The 25,010-nt window shown below is 51.7% G+C and overlaps 1 protein-coding gene across 10 annotated transcripts in view; it reads left to right on the forward strand.

Annotated features, from left to right (window-relative positions):
- The window catches only part of TTC39A (tetratricopeptide repeat domain 39A), a 49,802-nt gene that overhangs the window by 17,841 nt on the left and 6,951 nt on the right, over positions 1–25,010 (forward strand). For 5 of the 10 annotated variants that reach the window (XM_047727959.1, XM_047727958.1, XM_047727964.1 and 2 more), the window contains exons 2-13: positions 1,045–1,149; positions 7,938–8,069; positions 8,943–9,019; positions 10,318–10,385; positions 12,096–12,160; positions 14,131–14,230; positions 15,515–15,580; positions 17,464–17,572; positions 18,109–18,176; positions 18,264–18,323; positions 19,184–19,345; positions 24,027–24,118. In XM_047727959.1, the coding sequence (XP_047583915.1) occupies positions 1,045–1,149; positions 7,938–8,069; positions 8,943–9,019; positions 10,318–10,385; positions 12,096–12,160; positions 14,131–14,230; positions 15,515–15,580; positions 17,464–17,572; positions 18,109–18,176; positions 18,264–18,323; positions 19,184–19,345; positions 24,027–24,118 (1,104 nt within the window). Of the gene's footprint in view, positions 1–630; positions 771–1,041; positions 1,150–7,937; positions 8,070–8,942; positions 9,020–10,317; positions 10,386–12,095; positions 12,161–14,130; positions 14,231–15,514; positions 15,581–17,463; positions 17,573–18,108; positions 18,177–18,263; positions 18,324–19,183; positions 19,346–24,026; positions 24,119–25,010 lie in introns of those variants that run through there. The other 5 variants (XM_047727956.1, XM_047727966.1, XM_047727965.1 and 2 more) reach the window with 3 other exon arrangements.

The following is a 25,010-nucleotide window of genomic DNA, read 5'->3' on the forward strand; positions in this document are numbered from 1 at the left end:
AAGGGACTCTCTCTCAACTAGCTTTTGGGGGAAAGGATCTCCCTTCAGTCAGGTCATCAAGGCATCTTTTGGAACCTTCTCTCAAAAGAAACACCTTGAGAAGAGACATCCTTAAGACCATCCTCAAAAGAGGATTTTTGGGATATCCTACTTTAATTTCTCATTTTTCGGATGGGGAAGCTGAGACCCAGAAAGGCCAAGGATTTGTTTTCCTAATCTGAGACTCCTCGTTCTTTTTTTTTTTTTTTTTCATTCACTTAACAGATACTTATCAAAAGCCCACTTTGTACCAGATACTAGATGCTAGGGATACAGCAGTGAACAAAACAAGGATCCCTGCCCTTGGGAAGCTTACTTTTAGTGGAGGAAGACAGATAATAAGCACAACATAAGTAAAAATACATACATACATACATACATACATACATACAAATAAAAGAGTGTGTTTGTGTGTATATGAGTGATAAAAGCTATAGAGAAGTGTAAGGACTAGAAGATGGTAGGGTCCACTGAAATGCCATTGGGAAAGTGATCCTTGAGGATAAAGGGCCCTGGACAGGCCGTACAGTCTGCTGTACACTACAGCCCATTGTGACAGTGTTTCTGGGGTTCTAGAGTGCAGGCCCAAGGTGGGCAGGAGAAGTCCTGAAGAAGGAGGAGGAGAAAAAGGACTGAAGCTGGATTTAGTGGGTGGGCTATGCCCCCCTGTGGGAGCAGAAAATCCCGATGGGTCAGAAGGGCCATAAAGACTCCCTTTATTCTTGTGAGGGGTAAGATAAATTTGTTCCTCAGGCTTCCTTGCCCTCCATCCTCTGCTCCCCCCCAACCCCCTCACCCAGATCTCAGATGACGCCCTCATTCTGCTGTCCTCCCACCTTTGGGAACACTTAGAAGTGGGTCCAAATTGTCTTTGTGTCCCAGTACAGAATGGGCAGCCTGGAAGGCACCCAAGGCCCACAGGGAGGTCGCATGGGCCTTTTGGGGCTTGGTTCCAGCCTGGAGGGGGTTTGAGGTCTTTTGGTCACTTGCTGTCTCTCCCAGCAGGACTTCTGTGAGCAGCCTCCATGAGGCCCTGGACCAGTGCATGATCGCCCTGGACCTATTCCTCACCAACCAGTTCTCAGAAGCACTCAGCTACCTCAAGCCCAGGTGAGGCTTATACCTAGGTTGTGGGTGGGGGGTCTGGGGTGTGTGTGTGTGTGTGTGTGTGTGTTTGTATCTGTGCATGTGCAAGAGCATACTCTAGAGCCCACATGTAGTGGAGGGAGGGGGTTGGGGCGGTGTCTGGTCATGGAGAACCAGAGGTCTTATATAAGAGGAACCCAGTGTAACTGACTGCCTTCAGCCTTCTGGGTCACTATGACCTTCCAAGAGACCCATAAAAATAGGGGCTCAGGCTCCCCATTCTATAACCCTGAGCAGCCAGGCCTTCCCCAAGGTCATTGTGACTTCCTTCCTTTTAGGTTCTTGTGGCCTCTTCCACTTTGGTTTCTTGTTCCCACTGAATCCACTCGGGGTTTCTCCCCTGTCAGCTCTAACAACAGCTGCTTTTCCTCATTTTTCTCCAGAGCACTAAAGATTTGAGTTGCCTTTACTCAAGCCCTTCAGGGTAATAATGTTGGTTAATCATTTATCCATTTCTTCCAGTGTTTACTGCCTTCTTTCTAAACAATATGGTTATACTACTCTTCCTTTATCACTTTTTTCAGTTGTTTTTTTTTTTTTTTTTGAGATTTTATTTATTTGTCAGAGAGAGAGTGAGTGCATGTGAGTGCACAAGCAGGGGGAGCAACAGGCAGAGGGAGAAGCACACTCCCCCGCGGGACTCGATCCCAGGACCCTGGGATCATGACCTGAGCCACCCAGGCACTCCTCCCTCCCAGTATTTTTCAAAGACTCCCCAGCTCCACTTCCCTTCTGGTCATTACCTGTCCCTATGCAGGTTCCTCCCTGCCACCTCCCCTCACACCTTCCTCACCCTCTCCCCACAGCCCTCTTATGTTGAAGGGCTGCCTTACCCTCCCTCATCTCAAGAGGACACTCTTCAGGCCCCAAAGAGGGAATGCTTGCCCTGAATGAAAAGAGGCACTAGGGAGAGACCAGTCTTTCCATGAGGCTACCTTTTAATGTCATACTTAAGGCAGTGAAGCTGCCCCTCATCTAAGCCCCTGCTCCATTCCAGAAAAGAAATTTTCCTTTCTTTTTCAGTTTAAGAGAGTTCTCTTCAAACAGTAGATGTTAACACATTCCCCACCCACATCCCCATTTTGACAAGCAAAAAATGTTTCAAGAAATTGCCAGATACTGGGGGTTGGGGTGGGGGGGAGGAAAAATATCTCCCCATCTTTATTAAGAACCACTGGTCTAGGAGAAAATAATTCTTGCTAAAAAAAAAAAATGCCCCCCCCTCCCCATTTATAGCCACTGAAGCCTCAAAAGATGTTGGGGTCCAGTTTCATTCATTATTCTGCATTGTGCATGCAGTGTCTCATTTAATTGTTCCCCATACTTTGTCCTCAGGAAGTAATGGGCTCATCAGGTTCCACGTCTCATCACCCCAAATGCCTAGGCATTTATTTTCTGTGTTTGTCACTTCTTTGAGTAGCTTCCAGTTCATTTTACTTTGCTGTGGGTAGAGGAGGGAAGGACTAGAGGCCACTAGGCTTAGCTGACCTCCTCGTGGCCAAGGAATCCCAGGTCCCAACATCTTGCTCTTCTGCTGGTTCCCCAATTTGACAGCTGGCCTGGGCCTAGAAGGTGGGACCCCAGTGGACATCATCTCCTGGAGCTGGATTTCCCTCAGAGGTGAGGGGGCTCTTACTCTCAGGGGTCAGGACTCTATATGCCAACAAGAACTTATGGACTATAAACTAAACTTGGAGTGTCTGAGGTTTGGGAATACCACGTTGCACTTCACGGATACTGCATTTGTTACAAATGGAAGGTTTGTAGCAACTCTGCATCAAGCAAGTCTTGGCACCATTTTTCCAACAGCATTTACTCACTTTGTGTCTGTGTCACATTCTGGTAATATCTTGCAATATTTCAAACTTTCTCATGATTATTCTATTTATTATGGTGATCTGTGATCACTGACCTTTGGTGTGACTATCATAATTATTTTGGGCCACCACCATATAAGACAATGAACTTAATCGATAAATGTTGTGTGTGTTCTGACTGGTCCACTGACCAGCCGTTCCCCCCTACCCTCCTTCTCCTTGGGCCTCCCTATTCCCTGAGAGACACCAATATTGAAATTAGGCCAATTAATAACCCTACTGTGGCCCCTGAGCGTTGTGGTGAGAAGAACTGCTCATCTCTCCCTTTAAATCAAAAGCTAGAGACGACCAAGCTTAGTGAGGAAGGATGTTGAAAGCCAAGACAGACTGAAAGTGAGGCCTCTTGCACCAAACAGCCAAGTTGCAAAAGCGAAGGACGAGTTCCTGCCGGAAACTGAGAGCGCTGCTCCAGGGGACACATGGATGATAAGAAGGTGGAACAGCCTTATTGCCGACGTGGAGAGTGTGTGAGCGGCCTGGATAGAAGAGCAAACCAGCCACCACATTCCCTTAAGGCAAGCCTGACCCCGAGCAAGGCCCGAGCCCTCCTCCATTCTGTGAAGGCTGAGGGAGGTGAGGAAGCTGCAGAAGGAAAGTTGGAAGCAGCAGAGGTGGGTTCGTGAGGTTTAGGGAAAGAAGCCTCCTCCATAACGTAGAAGGACAAGGTGAAGCAGCCAGCGCCGGTGTAGACGCTGCAGCAGGTGATCCGGAAGCTCCGGCTCGGATCATTCGTGAAGGTGGATGCACTGAACAACAAATGTTCAGTGTAGATGGAGCAGCCTTCTGTCGGGGGAAGATGCCCTGTGAGACATCCACAGCTGCAGAGAAGTCAGCGCCTGGCCTCAAAGCCTCAAAGGGCGGGCTGACTCATGTTAGGAGCTAATGCAGCTGTTGACTTCAAGGTGAAGCCTGTGCTGCTTTAGCATCCTGAAAGTTCTGGGGCTCTTAAGAATTACGCTAAATCTATTCTTCTGTGCTCTTTAAGTTGAACAACAAAGCATGTCGGTTTACAACGTGGTTTACTGAATTTTTTTTAAGGTTTTGTTCATTTATTTGAACAGAGAGAGATGAGCGCACAAGCAGGGAGAGCAGAAGGCAGAGGGAGAAGCAGGCTCCCCACTGAGCAAGGAGCCCAATGTGGGACTCGATCCCAGGACCCCAGGATCATGACCTGAGCCGAAGGCAGCAGCTTAACCGACTGAGCCATCCATGTGCCCCTGAAGTCAATCTTCTCACATCTGTTGCTGCTTTATCAACTAAATTTATGTTATATTGCTAATCCTTTGTTGTCATTTCAACATCTTCACCAGGAGTGGATTCCATCTCAAGAAACCACCTTCTTTGGGGCGCTGGGTGGCTCAGTGGGTTAAGTGTCTGCCTTCGGCTCAGGTCATGATCTCCAGGGTCCTGGGATCAAATCCCGCATTGGGCTCCCTGCTCAGCCGGAAGTCTGCTTTTCCCTCTCCCTCTGCCTGCTGCTCTCCCTGCTTGTGCACTCTCTCTCTCGCTCTCTCTCTCTCATGCTCTCCCTCTCGTGTGCTCTCTCTCTCTAATAAATAAATGAAATCTTTAAAAAAAGAAAAGGAACCACCTTCTTTTCTCATCCATTAGATGCAACTCCTCACCCTCTCAAGTTTTATCCTGAGAGGACAGCCACACAGTCCCACCTTCAGGCTCCACTTCCAGTTCTCTTGCTCCTTCCACCCCATCTGCAAGTCCTTCCTCTCCTGAAGTCTTGAATCCCTCCAAGTCATCCATGAGGGCTGGAATCAGTTTCTTCCGAACTCCTGCTCATGTTGATACTTTGACCTCTTCCCATGAATCACAAAGTTCTTACTGGCATCTAGTTTGGTGAATACTTTCTAGGGTTTTTCAATTTACTTTCCATCAGAGGAATCACTCTCTGTGGCAGCTATGGCCTTATGAATTAGATTTCTTAAGTGATATGATTTCAAAGTCGAAATTACTTGTTAAATCATGGGGCACAGAATGAACGCGGTGTTAGCGGGCATGAAAACAACATTCACCTCATTGCCCATCTCCAGGAGAGCTCATGGGTGACCAGGGGCACTGTCAGTGACCAGTAGTAATTGAAAGGAATCTTTTTTTCTGATCAGTGGGTCTAAACAGTGGGCTTAAAAAATTCAGTAAACCGGGATGCCTGTGTGGCTCAGTCAGTTAAGCCACTACCTTCAGCTCAGGTCATGATCCCGGGGTCCTGGGATCTAGTCCCGCATTGGGCTCCTTGCTCAGCGGGGAGCCTGCTTCTCCCTCTGCTTTCTGCTCTCCTTGCTTGTGCTCTCTCTCTCTCTCTTTCTCGGACAAATCAATAATCTTTGAAAAAAAAAAAAGAAAAAGAAAGAAATTGCCACAGCTAACCCATCCTTCTACAACCACCACCCTTATCAGTCAGAAGGCAAGATCCTTCACCAGCAAAAATATTACAGCTTGCTGAAATGTCAGATGCTGGTTGGCGTTTTATAGCAATAAAGTATTTTTTGATTAAGGTATGTATTTTTTTAGACATCATGCTGTTACACATTCTCGACATAATGCTATTGCAGGCTTAATTAAACTTCTGTGTGCACAGGGAAACCAAAAATTCATTTCACTTGCTTCACTGCAGTATTGGCTTTATTGCAGTGGTCTGGAACGAAACCTGCAGAATCCCGCATGTATGCCTGTACCACAAATCTCAGTCCAGGGCACAGCTGAGGGGCTTCCAGGGGTGGGCTGGGGAGGAGCCAGGATTCCCAGCCGTACGTGCATGTTTTGACATTGGGCCTCTAACGAGAAATTCCACTTTGCCCGCCAGCTCCCCAGGTGGGGCTGTCCCTCCTGGACCCAGCACCAGACTGAGGTAGCCTCACCGGGGTGGGGAGAAGATGGGAAGAGGCTTGAGAACTGGGGAGGCCTGGAGTAGGAAGGGATTATCTGGGGGGTGGGAGTGGTTCTGAGTAAGGCCAGGGAAACATCTCCTGAAGGAGAGAGTTTCTGTCCAGGGCAGTGACCCTTGACCCCAGCAGATACAGAAAAACTCACATTTATTGAGCATCAGTGATGTGGCCCTCATTATATCCATTTTACAGAGGAGAAACTTGAGGCTCAGAGAGGTTTAAGATTCACCAGGATCACACAGCTGGTCCTGGCAAAGCCAAGATTCAACCTGTATTTCGGGGACTCTGTAGCCCGAGTTCTGTCCCCACTTCAGGCTGTGGCCTCCTTTCCACAAGCCACCGCCTTCAGGTTAGCATTTCTAGCAAAGATCTGGGAGGTATCCTGACAATTGCCAGGACTGGTAAGGGGTGGACCAGCCTTTGGTTTCCTTTAAAAACCTTTGACTCCCCAGGATAATATCACCTGGGAGGGGGGGGTCGGTCACCCAGAAGTTAAAAAACACTTAATTTACAGAGGGTTTTTAATTTTACAGAGCTTTATGAATGAGAAAGACATGAAAATAGATAAAGTCACATGATTTTACAATAGAACACTTTATAAACCTTAGTCATCTCTTTCCCCTGAAGTTCCCAGCATAGGCCCTGCACCGAGGAGTTTTATAAATAATTAACGAGGGGGTGTAGTGAAGGGAGAGAAAATTGCTGTGGCACCTACTGTGCCAACAAGCAGGAGTAATCCCCAGCCAGTCCCATCGGAACCTGGGCAGGCCAGTGTTCTTGCCCCATTTTCCAGAAGTATAAATCAAGACCCAGACATATTGTGACTTTCCCAAGTGCAGACAGGGGCCTGCATTCTTCTCCTTGCCTGGTTCTCTTTCCATTTGTTCGACTAAATGCTACTCCCCGCCCCCCATCTTCTACCATATACTTTTCGCTTGAGAGGTCTGGGCTGTGGAGAAGCAGGATGGCAGGAGCAAAAGGCTTCCCAAGGCTGGTTCACTAGGCCCTGTCGCACTGGTGCTGAGGACAGAGATGCCTTCCATATAAGCTCTGTCCTTGAGGTACCCGCAGTTCAGTCTGAGAGGAGAGCTGAGCCTCTGCTGATATAAACTCAGTATGACCTATGCCTCATTATAGATACATGCTCCCTGAGGAGGGAGACCCAATGCCCAGGGGCCCTGGAGGCATTTGAGGGCCTTGACAGATGAGTCAGGGTGTGGGGGTGAGGAAAGAGCATTTCAGGTTGCAGGAACAGCATGCACATAAGGCCAAGAGGAGGGAAAGGGTAGGAATTTCTTGAGAGCACGTGTGTCTCAGTGTGGCAAGGGAAACAGTCTGGAATGTTGACCAGGCTTTGGGGCAGAAGTGACTAGAGGGTTGGGTTGGAAAGGTGGGCAGGACCTGTGCTGTATGGAGCCTTGGGCCAGAGCATTACCCCATTGGACTTGAAAGCCACGGGAGGAGTTAGGCAGTCAGTGGTGTGGTCAGATGATGGGATAGGGAGAGGCAGGAGGGGGGTGCGGCCTGTGGGGCTCAGGGAACAAGGAACAAGGGCAGGGCAGGAAAGGAGAGCTTGAGGAGAGAAGGGATTTGGGCTGTGCTCTGGGAGCTGGGGCAGAAGGAGAGAGGCAGGCCCTGGGCCGGGGTGGGGGAGAGGGGGCGCGGCCTCAGGCCAACCTGCTGCTAAAGCCCTTCTTGAGTCCTCACCACAGCCTTGCTGCTGCCGTCCCTGTAGAAGAGATGAGAAACTAAGGTTCAGAGTTGGAAAGTCACTTGGTGCCATTCAGAAGGAGAGGAAGGTGGGGTCTGAGGCCTTTTGAGCAGCAGTGGAAGGGTCAGACCTTGGGAGAGTCTCTTTCATCTTCGGATCCCTGTTTCCCCACCATGCCCAGTCGGGAGGTAGTGGTGGTGACCAACACAGGCCAGCTACCTCTGGAGTTCTGGGAGTGGGTGCTCTCATGTCCCTTCTCTCTGGCAGAACCAAGGAGAGCATGTACCACTCGCTGACATATGCCACCATCCTGGAGATGCAGGCCATGATGACTTTTGACCCTCAGGACATCGTGCTGGCTGGCAACATGATGAAGGAGGCACAGACACTATGTCAGAGGTCAGGGCTGTGGGGCGGGCAGGGATGAGGTGTTGTGAGGGCCATCCTTCTGTTACCTTGGCCTATCCCAGTGCCTCAAATGCCACTATTAATGATGCTCCTTCTGGCTAAGAAGATGTGTCCCCAAGTGCTAGGAGCTGTCCCCTCAGTTCTGCCTCAGGAGCCCTGTTGTCTGAGCCAGTCTCTAAGCAGCTTCTGGGGGCCAGGCCTGATTTCATGGAGACAAATTCTGGCTCTGTCAGGTAATAGCTCTTTGATCTTGGGCAAGTCTATCTGGATTCAACTTTCTTCATATGTAAAATAGGTATAAAGATAGGGCCTTTATGGGGGCCGAATGAGGTCACTGGTCACAGGACCTGGTGCATGATGGGTGTTCAGTACACAGAAACTGCTTGAACGAGTGAATGACTGAATGGACCCTCAGTGTTCGTGTATAGGTAGTATTGTCTTTCACTGGACACACACTCATACTTGCCCTTGGCCAGCTGTTGTGTGGGCACAGGCCACCCCAGGAAGCATCAGACCTGGCCCCCTGGGGGAGCTGGCTGGTCTGGGAGAAGGTGCCAACAGTGACCTCCCAGCCTAATGCAGGGAAGCTCCAGGGGCTGTGGGGGTCTTGCCAGAGGAGTAGGAAAGGTTTCCTGGAAGAGGCGATGCTGGAGCTCGGTCCTAAGGGGTGATGAGGACCTGGCTGGGGCTGAGGAAGGAGGGGAGAGGCTCCAAGTAGGGGTAACAGCAGAAGAAAGTGTGTGAGAAAGCCTGGACTCGGTTCAGTGTGTGTGGAGTCCCATGGGAATGGTGGATGCATCTGAGCCCACCCTGGCCCCTTGCTCACCCTCACTGAATGACTCGAAGCCCCTCTTTCCTCTTCAGGCACCGGAAGAAGTCCTCTGTAACAGACTCCTTTAGCAACCTGGTGCATCGCCCCACGATGGACCAGTTCACAGAAGGTGTGGCATCTGAGTGTCCTCTCACCCATGCTCGCCCTGTTCCAGGCCCAGGGAGGGGTGGGAAGGGGCACTTAACCTCCTAGTTTCATGAAGGGGCGAGGCCCTGGCTTTGGTGCTGGGACACCCATGGGTCAGACCTGGGGCCTTTGGAGAAGTTGCTCTCAGGTGAGGAAGGGAGGTCAGGGTGGTGGTGGGGTGGGGGACTCACTTACCTGATGGCATTACCTGCTGAGGATCCAGAAGTTGGGGAAAGAAAACACTGTCACAGGGTCCACGTGCTTTTGCCCTTCAGGCCAGGGTGGGCTTAGAATTTGTGTGTGCACTTAGGTTTACTGGCCTAATGATCACAGTGATGCCCCAGAGGGGAATGTGGTTTTGGAGCCTGGCCCACTGGGATGAGACAGCTGAAAGCAGTGGAAGGGATGGTCTGGGCCGCCAGGGCCTGTGTGCCGTGACCCCCGTGGCAGACCTGGCGGTAGTAGCGGCCAGTGGTGAGCAGTGGGGGGCTCTTTCGTGCAGGAGCAGATGGCCTTCACCACCATCAAGAGTCCTTGAAGTTTCCAGCCCAAAACAATGAATATGACAATGCCACGCCCTCCCTCATGCCTTCCAGAGCTCCCTCATGCCCATGGGCCAAATCTGCAGTAGTCCACCAGCGTTCATGCCCTTTGCAACCAGACTGCTGCCTCTCATCTTTACCTGTCTCCTAAGTCTCTCCGTACTCACCCCATTTCAACCTTCTGTGCTTGGCTGTCCCCAAACATTAGAGTTTTGCTTCTCCCAGGCCTCTGTCTTGAAAGCTCTTCCTGCCTCATGCTTCCATTCCTTTTCAACTCAGAGGGCCTGACTAGAATGTCCTTTCTTCTGGAAGTCTCCCCTGTCTCCCTGGGGTGCTCTTTCCCTTCTCCTACAGCCTGTGGGCTTCCATGGATCAGGATCATCTTCATTTAGCCATTCATCCCAGCACTTTGTCCTGTCTGGCCCCACAGGGGGCTGGCGCACAGCACCTGCAGTGGTGCTTGGAGAACAAGAGAAGGAAGCTAAGGGCCCTGCACTGACACCCTGGGTGGTGGGCTGGGGAACCAGCTGGAAGGTGGGGGAAGTGTGAGCTAATTCTGGACAGTGGTAAAAGCTCTGGAGGAGCCGGACCACCCCCCCCACCCCCAATTTCCATGGGTGGAGGGGGAGGGCCTGACTCAGGCTCCTTTTGCCTTCTGGGAAGTAGGGTGGGGAGGATTTGGCCCATGCTGCCTGCCCACAGTCCCAGAGGCCTCCGGGCTTTGGTTTTCTCCTTGCAGAGGAAATCCATGCTGAGGTCTGCTATGCAGAGTGCCTGCTGCAGAGAGCAGCTCTGACCTTCCTGCAGGTAGGAATCTTCTCCTTGTACAAACGGCCTGGGGATTTCAGATCAGTCACCATCTCCAAGCCGGAAGTGGCTATAGCAGCCACAGCCAGCCTCCTTGTGGTTTAGGAGAGGACCGAGGCTTGGTCACCCCAGCCCTGCCAGCCCTGGCCAGGCTCATGGGCAGCGGTGATGGGCTTTACCCCTCCACACTGGGCACACATGTTCCCACCCACTACTAGGATGTGCTCCCACCTCAGGACTGCTGTTTTCTTCCTAAGGGCCCTGTGGGGTGACAGGCATTCCCACAAAGCCTGCTTTACAGTTGACTCATTCAACAAGCAAGTTTGAATGGATCAAACTTGATTCTACGATATACCAGGCTTTGTGTGTCCATTTTACTATGTGGTTTTATATACCTTTCACCGGATGCATGGTGGTGGTTACATAAATGTACTTATATTAAGAAATCTTCACCTCACCGGCCTTCGAAGGGGAGGGTTAGAGGGGAGGAGCCACTTTCACAGGGTCACCTGATTAGCAACAGCCAGAGCTGGGGTTTGAATGCAGGGCTGGACTCAGAGCCTGTGGTCCTCACCACACAGTGGTGATCTCACCAGAAAGCCTGGGTTAGAACATGTAATCATCATGTGAATGTGGGTATTGGGGTAGAGAGGCATATATGGATTTTATTATTAGGATACTATTTATTTTTGTTAGCTTCTGTTCTTTTTGTACTTCAGGTAATTAGAATTAGATTAATCCTAAATTCTCATTAGGATTACTGTTAATAATTGCATTGTTAGTGGCCTTCTATTTATTTATATATTTTATTACACATAATAAATAAATGCCCATGGTTTCCCCCACCCAACCAGAGGACAGAACATAGCTAGCGAGTCCCCTGGCCCCCTGGGCTCCTCCCCACACTGTCCCCTGCCTCCCTTCATGGGGAAACCACTGCCTAGAGTTTTGTTGATCATCCCCCACCTTATTTTTTTAAAAATAGTTTTCTCAGCTTTCTATTCATGTCTTAGCAGCATATTGTTGTGTTTTAGTTGGCTTCAAGCTTCTTAAGCCCTCAGGCTGTGTGGGACTTGCTTTCTTTACTCACTCAACCATATGCGGTTGTATAATATTCCCTTCTATGGATACAGCAGTCTGTTTATCCATTCTCCTGCTGAAGGCCATTTGGGTTGTTTGTAGTTACTGGTGGCTATAAACACTGGTGCCATGAATGTTCTGGAAGGTGACTTCTGCAGCCCATGTTCTTCTTGGGCATAGCCCCAGGAATGGAACTACATCTAGGCTGTAGGTAGTGGTGCTTTAAATCACAGATGTGGTAAGTAGCTGCTTGTTGTAAAAAAAACAGAAAAATCCCCCCCCCCCAAAATGAGCTTCCCTCTCGCTTTGCCACGGTTCGTCCACCTAGAGGAGGCACTGTTAACCACTGGGAGTCCCTCCTCCAGGTCCTTCTCCAGGCACTTAGCATATGTAACTGGGAGGCTGTGGGTGAGCCCTGGACATTCTGGAGGGCTTGTTTGGCAAGGAAATCCTTATCTCAGGTCCCAGGGGTTCGGGAGGCCTGACCTCAACGCCTGACCCCATCCCTCCAGGGCTCCTTTTAGGGCTGGGCCCGAGGTGGGGCAGGCTGGGCCCAAAGCCCTGTATGATTCTTCTCAAGCCTGTGGCTCCCCACCCAGGCCTGGCTCTTAGCATCTCTCCCTCCTGCAGGATGAGAACATGGTGAGCTTCATCAAGGGTGGCATCAAAGTTCGAAACAGCTACCAGACCTACAAGTAAGTGGGGCTGGTTTGGGGGTGACTGGGTCCACGGCGTCTGCGACTCTGGGCCCCTCTGGCCTCTTTGTGGGAGGTAGAGAGCAGGAAGGCGGTGGTGGCAGGAAGCCTAGAATGCCATGTGACCTCAGGCAGATTTCTGCATCCTCAGGACCTCAGTTTTCCAGAATATTATTCCCCTGGTTTTTTATTATATCTGTTCATTTGGTTCCCTTGAGTCTATGCCTGACCCTGAGCACAGGAAAATCAGACAGATTCTGGATAAACTTCTTGGTGTGGTAGAGGCTCGGAGGCAGGCACAAGGACTGTCTCTTTGAGAACAGCAACAGAACCCTTACCTATCTGTTAAGACTCAATCCAAATGCCGCTTTCGCATGAAGCCTGCCTTCGACCCTCCAGTATACACTCTCACCCTCCCGAGGGCCAGATCATTTCCATGCCTTCTCAGCTGTGGGCCAGCCATGGGCCTAGTTTAATGGATAAAAGAAATAAAACTCAGTCCAAACACTTCTACTTGATATGGCACCACAGTCCTTACAATTCTAAAATCAAAAAAGCTTCAAAAGCCCAATTTCTCCCCTCAAGTTTGGCATTAAAACTCATTTTCCATTAAAAGTTGACTTGAATTGACTTGAGACTATGCATCATCTTATTTCCCCCATCTAACGTGACTGTTTCCCTGAAGAGATACTGTGAGTTTGATTTCAAGGTACTGCTGGGATGTAAGACCCCATGTAGTATATGGGCACTGCATTACCTTGTGGGTCTGTGCTGGAAGTGGGCTCTGGCCCCTCCAGTTTCCTCCCTAGCTGCCAGAGTGATGTTTCCAAAACACAGATCCTGTCAAGTCACCCCATACGAATTCCCTCTTGCTCTTGAAATAAAGTCCCAGGTCATTGCTGAGTCATTCCTGGGAGCTCCTCCTGCCCTCTGAGCAATATCTTCCATCTCATTGTGCCTCAGACATTTGGGCCTTCCCTCAGTTCTTCAAACATGCCAAGCTCATTCCTACTCCGGGGGCTTTTGGACATGCTGTCTCTCTGCTGGGATCACTCTTTCTGTGCCAGGCTAACCTCCCCATCCCTAGGTTTCAGCTCAAATGTCAGCTTCTCAGGGAGACCTTCCCTGAACCCCAGACTAGATCAGGCCCCGGTAGTCTTCTTCTTTGAGGCCTTCCTCATCCTCACAGTGACTTGATGGGGGTCTGTCCTCCAGAGCAGGAGAGTTGTGAGGGCAGGAGCTTGGTGGCTTTGCTTCTAGCTGTCCTCCAGTGCCTGGCACAGAGAGGCCACAGTCAGTGTTTGCTGACTAAAAGCCCTCAAGATGCTCATGGCCCAGGAAGGAGGCCGGCCGGCGCATCTTTAAACCCTTTGACCCGCCCAGGGCGGGCTGGGATCTGGATTCTATGTGACTGATGACCAGGACGAAGAGGGCTGGATTTCAACCAAGAGGCTCCAGGTAGACTTCTTGAAGGAGGGGGAGTTGGAGTTAGCTCAGTGGCTCCTCACTGGGACATTTGGCAATATTTGGAGACATTTTGGTTGTGACAGCCTTGGGGGAGGTTGCTTCTGGCATCTAGTGGGTGGCGGCCAGGGATACCACTAAACATCCTGGGATAATACAGACAGCCCCCTGCCACCCCCCCGAACGAAGAATTTATCCAGCCTAAAATGTCAGTAGTGCCAGAGTAGAGAAACTGTTCTAGAGAGAATGCAGAGCATGTGCAAACTTTGGACAAGGCAGGTGCCCTAGGGCTGATAAGGCTGACATTCAGGAGCAAGGAGTATCTTGTTATGGAGATGGAGTTAGAAATTCCTCGAATGTCAGCTCTCTGCATTGCCAGAACCCTTACCAATCTACCACCAGCGAGTTCTGGGAACAGCTGGGAGTGGGGGGCAACCTTAGTCCCAGCTGGAATGGGAACCTTGCCCCCACTATGTGGCTGAACAAGACTTTGCCTCTCTCCACAGGGAGCTGGACAGCCTTGTGCAGTCCTCACAATACTGCAAGGGAGAAAACCACAGACACTTTGAAGGAGGTGTGAAGCTCGGTGTGGGAGCCTTCAACCTGGTGAGTTGGGAGTGCCCGTACACCTGCTCTCTGCTGGCTTACAGCGCTGGACCTCATGCTGGCCCAGGGACCTAGCAGTAAAGCAGACCTGTTGCCAGCCTCGGATGCTCAGAGCTAGCATCTGGGGTGGGAGTGGGTGCTGGCGCTGGCTTCAGAAGTCCCTCCATGCATTTCTTCCCAGGTCAAGTTGAAAGCTTGAAATGCACCAGGGTGGCGGTGTTTATAGGACCAGGAAAAGACAAACACAATAAATGAGGGCCTTTTTCTACTCTGGAGACCTGGTGGTTAAATATTGACCAGTAGCAGGGAGGGAGAAAGGCCTGGAAGCAGTGGGCAACCACAGGAACAGAAAGCCGAGGACCCCTTCCTGGGGAGAGGTTAGGGAAGGTTTCATGGAGGGAATATTTGGGTTGGGTCCTGAAGGATCTGTAGGCGGGAAGGGCATTCAAGGCAGAAGGAACAGTGTGAGCTAAGCTAGGCGGGGAGGCTCTGAAGCCTCTTCTTGGGAGGAGGAGCTGCTCATCAACAATTTAGACTCTTGTCCCCAGATGTCCAGAGACCTGGCCAGAAGTGCGTGTGTGGCAGGGTATGGCTCTCTCCCCTCTAGGCAAGGCTGTTCCAGGAGCAGGCCTTGGGGCAGGAGTCCCTGCCCCACTCTGAATCCCAGTTTCCTTGTATGTAAAGTGGGAACAGGGATCCTGGCCTTAGTGCTGAGAAGTTCAAACTGTAGAGTTCATCAGATGCTTTAGCAGGTTATAGCCAGGCTGTCCTGGGTTTGAGAACTGGCTCACCTTCTGATGAGCTATGGGGCCTTAGACCTGTCCTGTCACTTATCCCTGCCTCTGTTTTTCCATCTGTCGGACAGGGCAGTGATCTTTCTTGGCAGGACTGTTGAGGATCAGATGCAAAGCCAGAGCCCCTGGTGCAGAGCAGGGGTTCAGTGTGACATCACCAGCTGCCGTCTGATCCTTCACAGTACCCCTGGGAGGAAGGGGCTATTATGGTTCCCAGATGAGGAAACCGAGGCATAGAAAGGCTATGTAGCTGGTCCGGGGTGACCCAGTGGGCACGGTGAGATTGGGAGTTAGACAGTTTGCTCTTAGTTGTCGCACTGAGGTGCTTTTCTCTTCGGGGAAGTTGGCTTTCTGAGAAACCTCAGGCCTCCTTGTGGATGTTCTGGAGAGAGGTCCTGCTCCTTCAGGATTTCCTGCAGGATTCTGGGGGTTTGGGGAGGAGAGACAGCTTCTACCCCTCCTCATGACCACCTACCCCTGTTCCTGCCAGACGCTGTCTATGCTTCCTACCAGGATCCTGCGGCTTCTGGAGTTTGTGGGATTTTCAGGAAACAAGGTAACCACCTGCCTTCTGGGACTCTTGACTGCCTCAGCTGGACAGGGTGGGGCTGCGGGGCTGCAGGCCCTGTGTGCCAGTCCTAGCACAGCCCCCCTCAGTGTGTGGCCCTGGACAAGGCCCAGGCCTCTCTGAGCCTCAGTCTGCTCTCCAATCAAATGGGGCCAGTGATCCCTGCCCAGTCCCTCACAGGGTAAAGAGGCTGTAGGGTAAGGATGGTGTGAAGGGCAGCTTCGTGCAATGGCCTGGAATCATGTTCTCTGAGTCTTACAGGTGTCAGCAACCTGGTTCTCCTTCCTTTGGAAGACCTTGAGAAAATTCTTTCCCTTGGAACCATTTTTTTTTGTCTGGGAGTCACCTAAGAGAAGCACTACTGTGCATTAGGCCTTGAGGACAGAAACCAGAGGACTGAAGCGCCCAGAGACTTTCCTAAAGGCAGGAATCTGAGTACTAGGTAGCAAATCAGGGAAACTCCCTGGTGGAGGAGGCCCATTGTGGTAGAAGAAACAGTGGCCTGAGAGTCAGGAGTCCTGGATCAGTCCAGCCTCATCTCCTCCTCTGTGTCTTTTTTGGGTAAAATAAGGGGCTTTTTTGTTTTAGACTGATCAGTGTTTCTCAAACTTGAACTTCCTCTGGCCTCGCCTGATTTTTGCCAGGTCCGCAGACCTCTATATTATTATTTATGTATTATTTTCCTCCCAAATGGCTCATATTTTTAACTTAGGTTTATCTAAAGGAAACACTACTACATAGAAAATGCATGTTATTTGGCATGATAAGAACATAATCATAACCATAAATCCTACGAGCACCAAGCGGTCTTGCGAAAGCAGGGTGTACGATCTACCAAGGCTGTTTTCTTGCGGGAAGAGGTGTTTAGAGCGACAGTGGTGTTGAACACACACCAGCACAGGACTGGGGCTTTCTCCTGGACACCATCAGGACAGACAGAGAACTGAGAACTGAGATCACTTGGGATCTTGGGATTCTGAGCCTCATGTCTGTCTGGAGACCTGTCCATGGTCCATGGACTGGGTCCGGGGGAGCACCGGTTAGAGGCTCCAAAGGTCCCTTTTAGTTTTGTTTTCTTAAGAGGGCCCTTGAGTCCTGAGAAGGATTTCAGGATGATGACAGGAGGGAGGAGCATGAGAAAGGCCAAGATATGGGACAGTGTGGCTTGCCTGGGTAGGAGGAGAGGGTGGCGAGGCCAAAGTGGGAGAGCCCTCAGACACCAGCTCTGGCTTCATTTTTATCCTGAAGGCAAGGAAGCTGTGGCAGGTTTGAGGCCAGGGGTGAGGTAGGTCAGATTTGTATATTAGAAAGAAGGAGAATACCCTGAAGAATAGATGGGGGCGGACTGCAGACAGGGACACTAGGGGAGTCTGGCCTCTCCTCCCCAGCCAAGCTCTAGAGCCTTTTTCTCCAGGAAGCCTTCCCAGGCCGCAGTCCTCATGGTCCCATCTGTGCTCTGAGTCTATGGTTAGGATTATCTGCCTCAAGTGCAGTCTGGCTTCTCTTCCTCCCTGACCAGACCCGGGGCTGCTCAGGGCCTCATTGCTCACCCTGGGGGCCAGCAGGTAAATAAGGGCAGGAATGGGGAAGGAGCTATTGAGGAAGTGGGGGACACCTGGACCCAAGCCTCTGCCCTGGCCTTGGCAGCAATGTCCCCTGCCCCCAGAAAGGTGGCCAGGGTACCGAGAGGGGAGCCTGGCTGAGGGTGGCCCCGCCTGAGCGCGGCTGACCTGACCAGCAGGGATCCAGATGCAGAGTCCAGTGCTTTCCTGTCCCTGCTCCAGCAGCACGGCCCTCCCAGCTGTCTGGTGACCTCCCGGCCCTGCCCCCAGCCTGGGTCCGGCCTCAGCCCACCGCGCTCTCTCCCCCAGGACTACGGGCTGCTGCAGCTGGAGGAGGGCGCGTCAGGACACAGCTTCCGCGCTGTGCTCTGTGTCATGCTGCTGCTCTGCTACCACACCTTCCTCACCTTTGTGCTCGGTAAGAATGCCCTCGTGGGGGTGGCGGGGAGACAGCCAGAACGGGGCATCTAGGGTGTGGTTGGCTCTCAGGGCAGGGGACTGGAGGGCAAGGAGCTGCAGACCCTGCTTGGGCCCCCAGGACTGGGCCAGGTGGGGCTCTGAAGCCAGAACCAACGGAGCTGCGTCAGCAGTGTTGTGGCCTGGCCTGCCGACCGTTCACTTCCTCACAGTGTAACCAGGTTCCAGCCTCAGTTTTCTCATCTGTGAAATGGGGTGGCCATGCCCACCTTGTAGAGGGTGTGAGGACCCTGTAGGGGACCCTGGGGGTTGTGGGTACCCCTGAGGCGGGCATGGGCTCTTGGTAATTGAGCCTGGCTGGTGTGCCGGGATGATGTCAGCACCATCTTATATAATCCTCACATCACCCTGGAGGTAGAAGAATTACCCCCATTTCACAGAGAGGGAAGAGGCGGCCCCAGGAAGCCTCTGGTAGATTGCCAGGGGGGTTCTAAGAGCCGGTGATGGTGATATGTGCTGTCCCCTCGCCTCCTTCAGGTACCGGGAATGTCAACATCGAGGAAGCAGAGAAGCTCTTGAAGCCCTACCTGAAGCGATACCCTAAGGTGGGCCCCCCCGCCTGCCTGCTGGCACCAGCCCCTGCCCATGTGTGCCCTGCGTGCCCACACAGATCTGTGTGCATGTCATTGCAGGGCGCCATCTTCCTGTTCTTTGCGGGGCGGATTGAAGCCATAAAAGGCAATGTTGACACAGTGAGTAAGGGAGGGGACTGAGCCAGTGCTGGTGACCCCTTGTGATCTCCCAGACCAGTGGGTGGACTCTGGGAGGAGGGCTCTAAGAGAGAACCAACAAGAGAGCAGGGGTGGGAGAAGCAATTTGGAATGGGACAGCCTGGGAAGATGAGGGAGGAGGTGGCATTCGTGGTGAGGAAGACCTGATGGGGAGATGCAGGACTGTAGCATTCCTGCACCCGGAGGTCCTTTGGTGAGCTGGGGTGGGAAGCCCCGCTTACTCAGGGCATGGTGACAGGCACTGTGAGTGGAACAGCAGTGCCAGGGTGTGAGGTGGGCACCTTGATGACCTGGCTGGGGGGTCTCCGTAGATGGGAGCCATCGAAGGGGTTCGAGAGGGGAGGGACATGGGTCTGGCTGAGTCCCCAGGAGGGACTGTACAATGTAGAGTTCTGGGGTCTCCATCTGGCCTTGGCTGTGATTCCTCAAGCAGCAAGACAGATGCCCCAGGTCCAGGTCCTTTTGTGGGAGCTATTGGAAACTTTGGAGTTTCCTGTGAGGCACAGACATTGTATTGCTTTCATATTAATACTTTCCCCTGCCTCCTGTCCTTCCATTACAGCTCCATCCCATCCTTTCATTCTGTGCAGAAAGACTAGAGTCCCAGGGAGGGGCAGTAACTGGGCCCAAGCTCGTCCTATAAGACTTAGTCAATAGAACCAGGCCTGGAGCCCAGAACTCCTGTCTCCCCAGCACTGCTGCCTGCCCTCCCTCCCTGAGCCTGGCACAGGGCTGGACCACTGTGCGCTGGAGGAGGCTGGGCTTGCTATGGAATGGGGCAGGGCGGTGGGACCACGAGGCTGACCAGCAGGTGCCCGCAGGCCATCCAGCGGTTCGAGGAGTGCTGTGAGGCCCAGCAGCACTGGAAGCAGTTCCACCACATGTGTTACTGGGAGCTGATGTGGTGCTTCACCTACAAGGGCCAGTGGAAGATGGCCTACTTCTATGCCGACCTGCTCAGCAAGGAGAACTCCTGGTCCAAGGTGGGCTGATACCAGGTGCTGGGGACCTTGAGGGACCAGGCCAACCCCGTCTGGCCATGAGGCCCCCAGACCCAGGGCCAAACCCTTGACTGAAAGCCTGTCTCAGCTGGAATTTAAACAGAACCATAAGTTCTAAGAGGACTCAGGGTTGGTAGGAACTAAAGACCGTGAGGAGCAGATAAAGTTTAGAACTACAGTGTCAGTCAAGATTTTTTAGTCACAAGGGACAGAAGCATGGCTCAGCTGTCTGGGTGAGCGCTAAGAGAACATTCTGTTATGGTAGAGGTAGCCCCCAGCTACATGGGCACATTGAGCACCTGCAGTGTGTTAGTGCAAACTGGGTGCTTTCAATTTTATTTAATTTTAATTCAAATTTAAACTTAAAAAGTCACTTGGGGTTAGTGGCCACTAAATATGGACTATGCAGGTTGAAAACACAAAAGGCTCTTTGGTTGATAGAACTGAAAATTCTAGGCACAAATGATTTCAGGTAGGGCTGGATCCTGGAATTCAAATTATGTCACCTGGGCTTGACATTTTTCCATCTGTGGCTGTACTCTGCCCTTTGACATCTTTGCTGTGCAGGAGGGTTTTCTTCTTGTGACAGGGTGGCTATGGACTGCCTGACCCTAACTCACATCTTCCCTTTGGTTTCAACCATAGTCCCACAGTCGAGGCTCACTGGTCTGGCATAGATCACATGTCAGTGCTTGGAAACAGGAGTGGGAAGACTCCTCATGGATCAAGAATACGAGAGGGGTGGTTCTCAAGAAAAAAATAAGGTCCCCAGAAAAAGTGTTGGTTGGTGGGAGGAGGCATTAAAGAGATGCTATAAAGGCGAAATAAGGCACAGCAGATGCCCACAGTGAGTGAAAACTTACGACGTTATGGTAAGTGGTGAAACAAGTATTAGCCATTATCATCACAGTAATGATAGCAGAGAATGCTGGACTAAGACTCTTAGAATCACAGAGATCATCAGAGAGCATCCAATTTGGTATTGGCAAATACACAGACCGTGTGTCTCAATGACCTGACATCCTGATTTCTCATCCCTCCCCTACCTTTTCAGTACCTCTGCCAGGACAAAGCTGAAAGGGAATTCTTTGGGTCTGGGGCAGGCGGGGCTGGAGGAGGGGGCAGGCTTTCACTGAGCTCTTGCTGTGTGCCCAGCACTTGCTGATTCTCTATAGCACACCCGATGAGGTAGGAATTACCTCCACTGGGTGCACAGGGACATGGAGGCCAAGAGAAGGTATGTGACTTCCCTGGCCCACACAGCTGCTGGTGACAGACACTGGATTTGAAGACAGTTCTGTGTGACTCAAAGGCCTTTGCTTTTCCCTTGTTCCTTAAGTCCCACCTAGGAGGCCCCTCTTGCCCTGAGACCACCTTGCTGTTGAAGGTGCTCCCTCAGACCCAGTCCCTGTGGGCCTGGCATTCATTCTGCATCACCTCACACCACTAACAGGAACACAACCTCAGGGAACCTTGTTGAACTAAAGTGACCTAGAAGTGTTCCTGTGGAGGGAGGCAGGCAGCTGGGTTCACATACACAGGGAAGAAGAGGCCTGGGGTGGCTTTGCAGCTGCTGGGATGAACTGAGGAAGGCCAGGCCTCCCAGGTGTCAGGAAGTCTGGCCGTGAGTCAGCTCTATTGCCAGCTCACTGACTTTGAGGTGGTCAGCCCCCTCTCTCTGTAGTGCTTTTCTCAGAAGTGTTTCCTGTGAAAGTGGGGGGTTATAGCACCTTGAATTCTGGGGCCTCATTCATTCCTAATTGTAGCACTTGGCCATCAGAATCCACCAACTTCCAGCTCTAGGGACTTAGGGTGTGGCCACTGCCATATGCATCATCCCCTCTGCTCAGAATCCCTCTTTGCCTGGACTGTGCCAAGTCATCCATGTGAAGCCTCTGTATTTCTCCCAGTGCTTGCTGCTTGAGATGGCCACACCCATAGTGGGGACAGTGCTGTGCTGAGCATCGTAGTGGGGGAATCTAAGGGGAGCTCAGATGCAGCCCTGAGCAGCCCAGCTACGAAGACAGAGGAGGATTTAGGGTGGCAGAGTGGAGGAAGTGGAAGGATACTCCAGGTGAGGAGAGCAGCAAGGACAGAGGCTCAGGGTGCTGTGTTCTGTGTCACTGGTGAAGGGCTTTGTAGGTGGGAGTGCAGGGGTACTGTGGAGTGTCTTTCCCCTTAAGTCACTCTGTAAGCTTCTTCAGGACAAAGGACTGTCCATCTACACAGAGCCTGGTAGAGTTATCCAGCAAAATAAATGTGTGAAATCATTGGGCAATCAGACAAGCCTGGGGAGACAGGACTCCCACCCAGAGAGGTGGCTGTTTTCCGTCCCTGTGGCCCCATAGCATCCCTTGCAACTTGGATGTCTTTGGGTCTCAGAACTCTAGGTCACTGCATCCATCCTAACTTCTGGTGACTCAATAAGGGTAAGTTGTTTGGGGGTGGCTGAGGGATACCAGAAGGCTCTTACAGGAGGCCCATAGATGAGCCTGATGAGGAGGGACAGTGACATCCCAGGCAAAGGGACGACACAGGTGAAGGCCTGGGAGTTTAAGGACTGATGGGGGAGAAATGGCAGAAGAGGGATCAGAAAAGCAGGCACAGAGTGCCTTGAGGGGGTGTTTGGGCTTCAGCCTGACAATGGGAGAGCGCCTCATGTTTGTGGCTTAGATCTGTGCTCTAAGAAGTCCCTCCTGCTGTTGTCGGGCACCTCACGTGCCAGGCCCCGAGGACATCCAGCAGTGAACAAAGACCCTTCCATATTTTAGTGGGAAGAGGGATAAGAAACACACAAATAGGTGTACAGTATAATATAATGGCAGGCTGGTATGTGCAGTAAAGAAAAGTCAGGCAAGGCCTGTCCGAGAAGACACCGGAATGAAGTCTGGGAGCAAGCCATAAGGATTTCTTAATGAAGAGTGTTCCAGGCAAAGGACACTGGAGATACAAGGGTTGGGGAGGGGGAAGCTGAGTGCATCTCCTGTATTCAGGGAACAGCCCAGAGACCAGTGTAGCTAGAGTGATGTGAGTGAGGGGGAACAACATGAAGTTGGAGAGGAAACTAGGGGAGGAAACGGTGTAGGGGCTTATAGTCCATTACAGGGAGTCTGGATTTTATCCTAAGCATGATGGGATATCAAGATTTCAAAGAGGAATTGATATGACCTGACTTTAAAAAGATCAGAGTGGGGTGCCTGGGTGGCTCATTTGGTCAAACATCTGACTCTTGATTTTAGCTCAGGTAACCATCTCAGGGTCATGGGATTGAGCCACAGGTCAGGCTCCACTCTCAGTATGGAGTCTGCTTGTCCTCCCTCTGCCCCTTCCCCACTCATGCTCTCTGTTAAATAAAATAATTAAATCAAAAACAGACTGGCAGTCGTGTGGAAGTGGCTTGCAGGGACAGGGATGAGAGCAAGGAGATGGCTTAGGAGACCATATGGACAAGGGCAGGAGAAAGACATCCCTGATGTCCTGGAGTGAGGGCAATGTGGGGTGGATGCTGGTGCAGAGAATGAGGGCGAGGCCACTGGGATTCCAGAGCTATAGAGGAGGTAAGATCATGCTGACTTGCTGACTCAGTGCCAGGTAGAGAGGGAAAAGGTAAGGGTGACACCAGGAGGTTAAAGAGTGGGGATATTCTCCTCACCACCCCTGCTTCCTCATTTTGTGAAGGGCAGATGGAAGTGTGGAGGGCAGAGTGGAACTGGGAGTAACCCTGAGCTTCAGCCTGAGAGGGGCCCCAAGTGGAGGCTGCTTTCTGACTTTTCCTGAGAATCCACGACGTTTTGCTCTCTTTCCTTCTCCACCCCCTGTACTTTTTTGGGAGCCACTGGCAGGTACTTCTCCACAGCCCCCGGTGGCAGGAGCTGAGGTTCAAGGCTTGGCCACAGGGGGGCAGGATAGAGCCAGGTTTCTCGAGTGTTGGACTCCCGGAGATCGGGAGTAGATTTCAGGGATGTACCTTTGGGGTGGGGATGGAGGTCTCTGCACAGCTGCACCTTCCCTGTCAGGGCTGGCTGTGGATCCACTGGGCAAGGCCCTGGAAGCGCACAAAACCGGGGACGCTTCCAGCTCTGTCCCAGAAGCTCTGCAGTCCCAGGAAGCAGAGGCCAGGTACAGATTCCTTTCTGGCATTGTCTTTGGGATCAATTGAGGTGAGGTATGTACAGTGCCTGACACACAAGAAGGCAGTTATACATAGGGACCCTGACTCACTCTTCTGGCCTCCCACCTGTTTGTACATTCCATACTTTATGCTACCTATTTGTCGCCTTTTTACCACACATCTTGGTCCCTACCTGGCTTTGCTCAGGCTGTTTGCCTTGTCTGGAAAGTTCTTTCTCAGGTCTCTGTGAATCTTCCCATTGGCTCTCAAGGGTCCAGTCTGAAGGAATTGCTTCTCAGAAGCCCTTACTGCCCTTTGTGTGTCCATCACACCCACTGTCCCGCACACCCACTTGTTGCTGGAGTCCTTCCCTCCACTGCATCAGAGAAGGGAGGGAAGTGGCTTTGATGTGGGCATCTCCTCGACTTTGCTCCCAGCTCAAGTCCCCAAGGCGCTTCAGCTTCCTCACCCTCAGTTTCTCCCCTGGGGCTTGGCAATGGAGGTATATGGAGGGGGGCTGATTACCTCTCACTCTTGCTCTGCCTTGCACAGGCCACCTACATCTACATGAAGGCCGCCTACCTCAGCATGTTTGGAAAGGAGGATTACAAGCCGTTCGGGGATGATGAAGTGGAGCTGTTTAGGTGGGTCCTAGGTCTCAGCCACATCCGCCCACAGCCACCCTGAGCTGTGGGCACCAGGGAGGGAGGTGGCGGGGTTCTTAACTCCCCTCCCCTGGCTCTGAGCTCCCTGATGCTCCCCCAGGATCGCCCCATGTGCCTCCTTCCCTTGCACCACCACCACTTCCTGCTGCTGCTTGTTCCAGCCCTTTGAATCTTTTCAGAGGGCTCCACCCCCCACCCCCAAGAAAGTGGTTTTGTCAACATCCTTTCCAGTGAGCCTCCTTCTTCTGGTCAGTAGGATAGATGTGGACACTGAGGTTCAGAGAGGCCCCTTCTGCTGAGTTAGCCTGCTATTCTCAAGCTCAGTAGAGGACCAAAATGTGGGAATCAAACAGGATCAAATCCAGCCTCTGCTGTTTCTTAGCTATAGCACTGTGAACAATTTCAGCAGCTATAAAATGGGAATAACCACTTCTGCTTTGCAGGGTTGTTTTGCGAATCAAATAGAAACTATGTTGAAGATGGTGCGGGCCTGGAATCACTAAATTGCAGCTGTTTTTCTTGTTATCTCTGCTGCTGTTTGCCTTCCGCAAAGGGTCTAGAGCAGGGCTCAGCCTCAGCAGGCTGAGGAAGGAGCCTCAGGCCTTCTTCCAGTCAGGGGTGAGGGCTGACCCCAACTTGGAGACCTGGGAGTGGTGGTAACCTGAGCTTCCCGCTAACTGCTGTCACAATGGTAGGGTGTTTATATTTACCAAGTGCCTCCACCTCTCCATCTCATAGCTCTTCCAGAAAGTCTGGGAAGGTAAGTATCTGGGGGAGGAAGGATCATTTTCCCTCCATATTTTTAGGATCTTGGTTAGAAACTGGCTGAGATACTCCCCCTACTCCTAAGAATAAAAGATTAACAGGAGAA

The sequence above is a fragment of the Lutra lutra genome, chromosome 4 (genome assembly GCF_902655055.1).
Source record: "Lutra lutra chromosome 4, mLutLut1.2, whole genome shotgun sequence".
Lineage (NCBI taxonomy): Eukaryota > Metazoa > Chordata > Mammalia > Carnivora > Mustelidae > Lutra > Lutra lutra.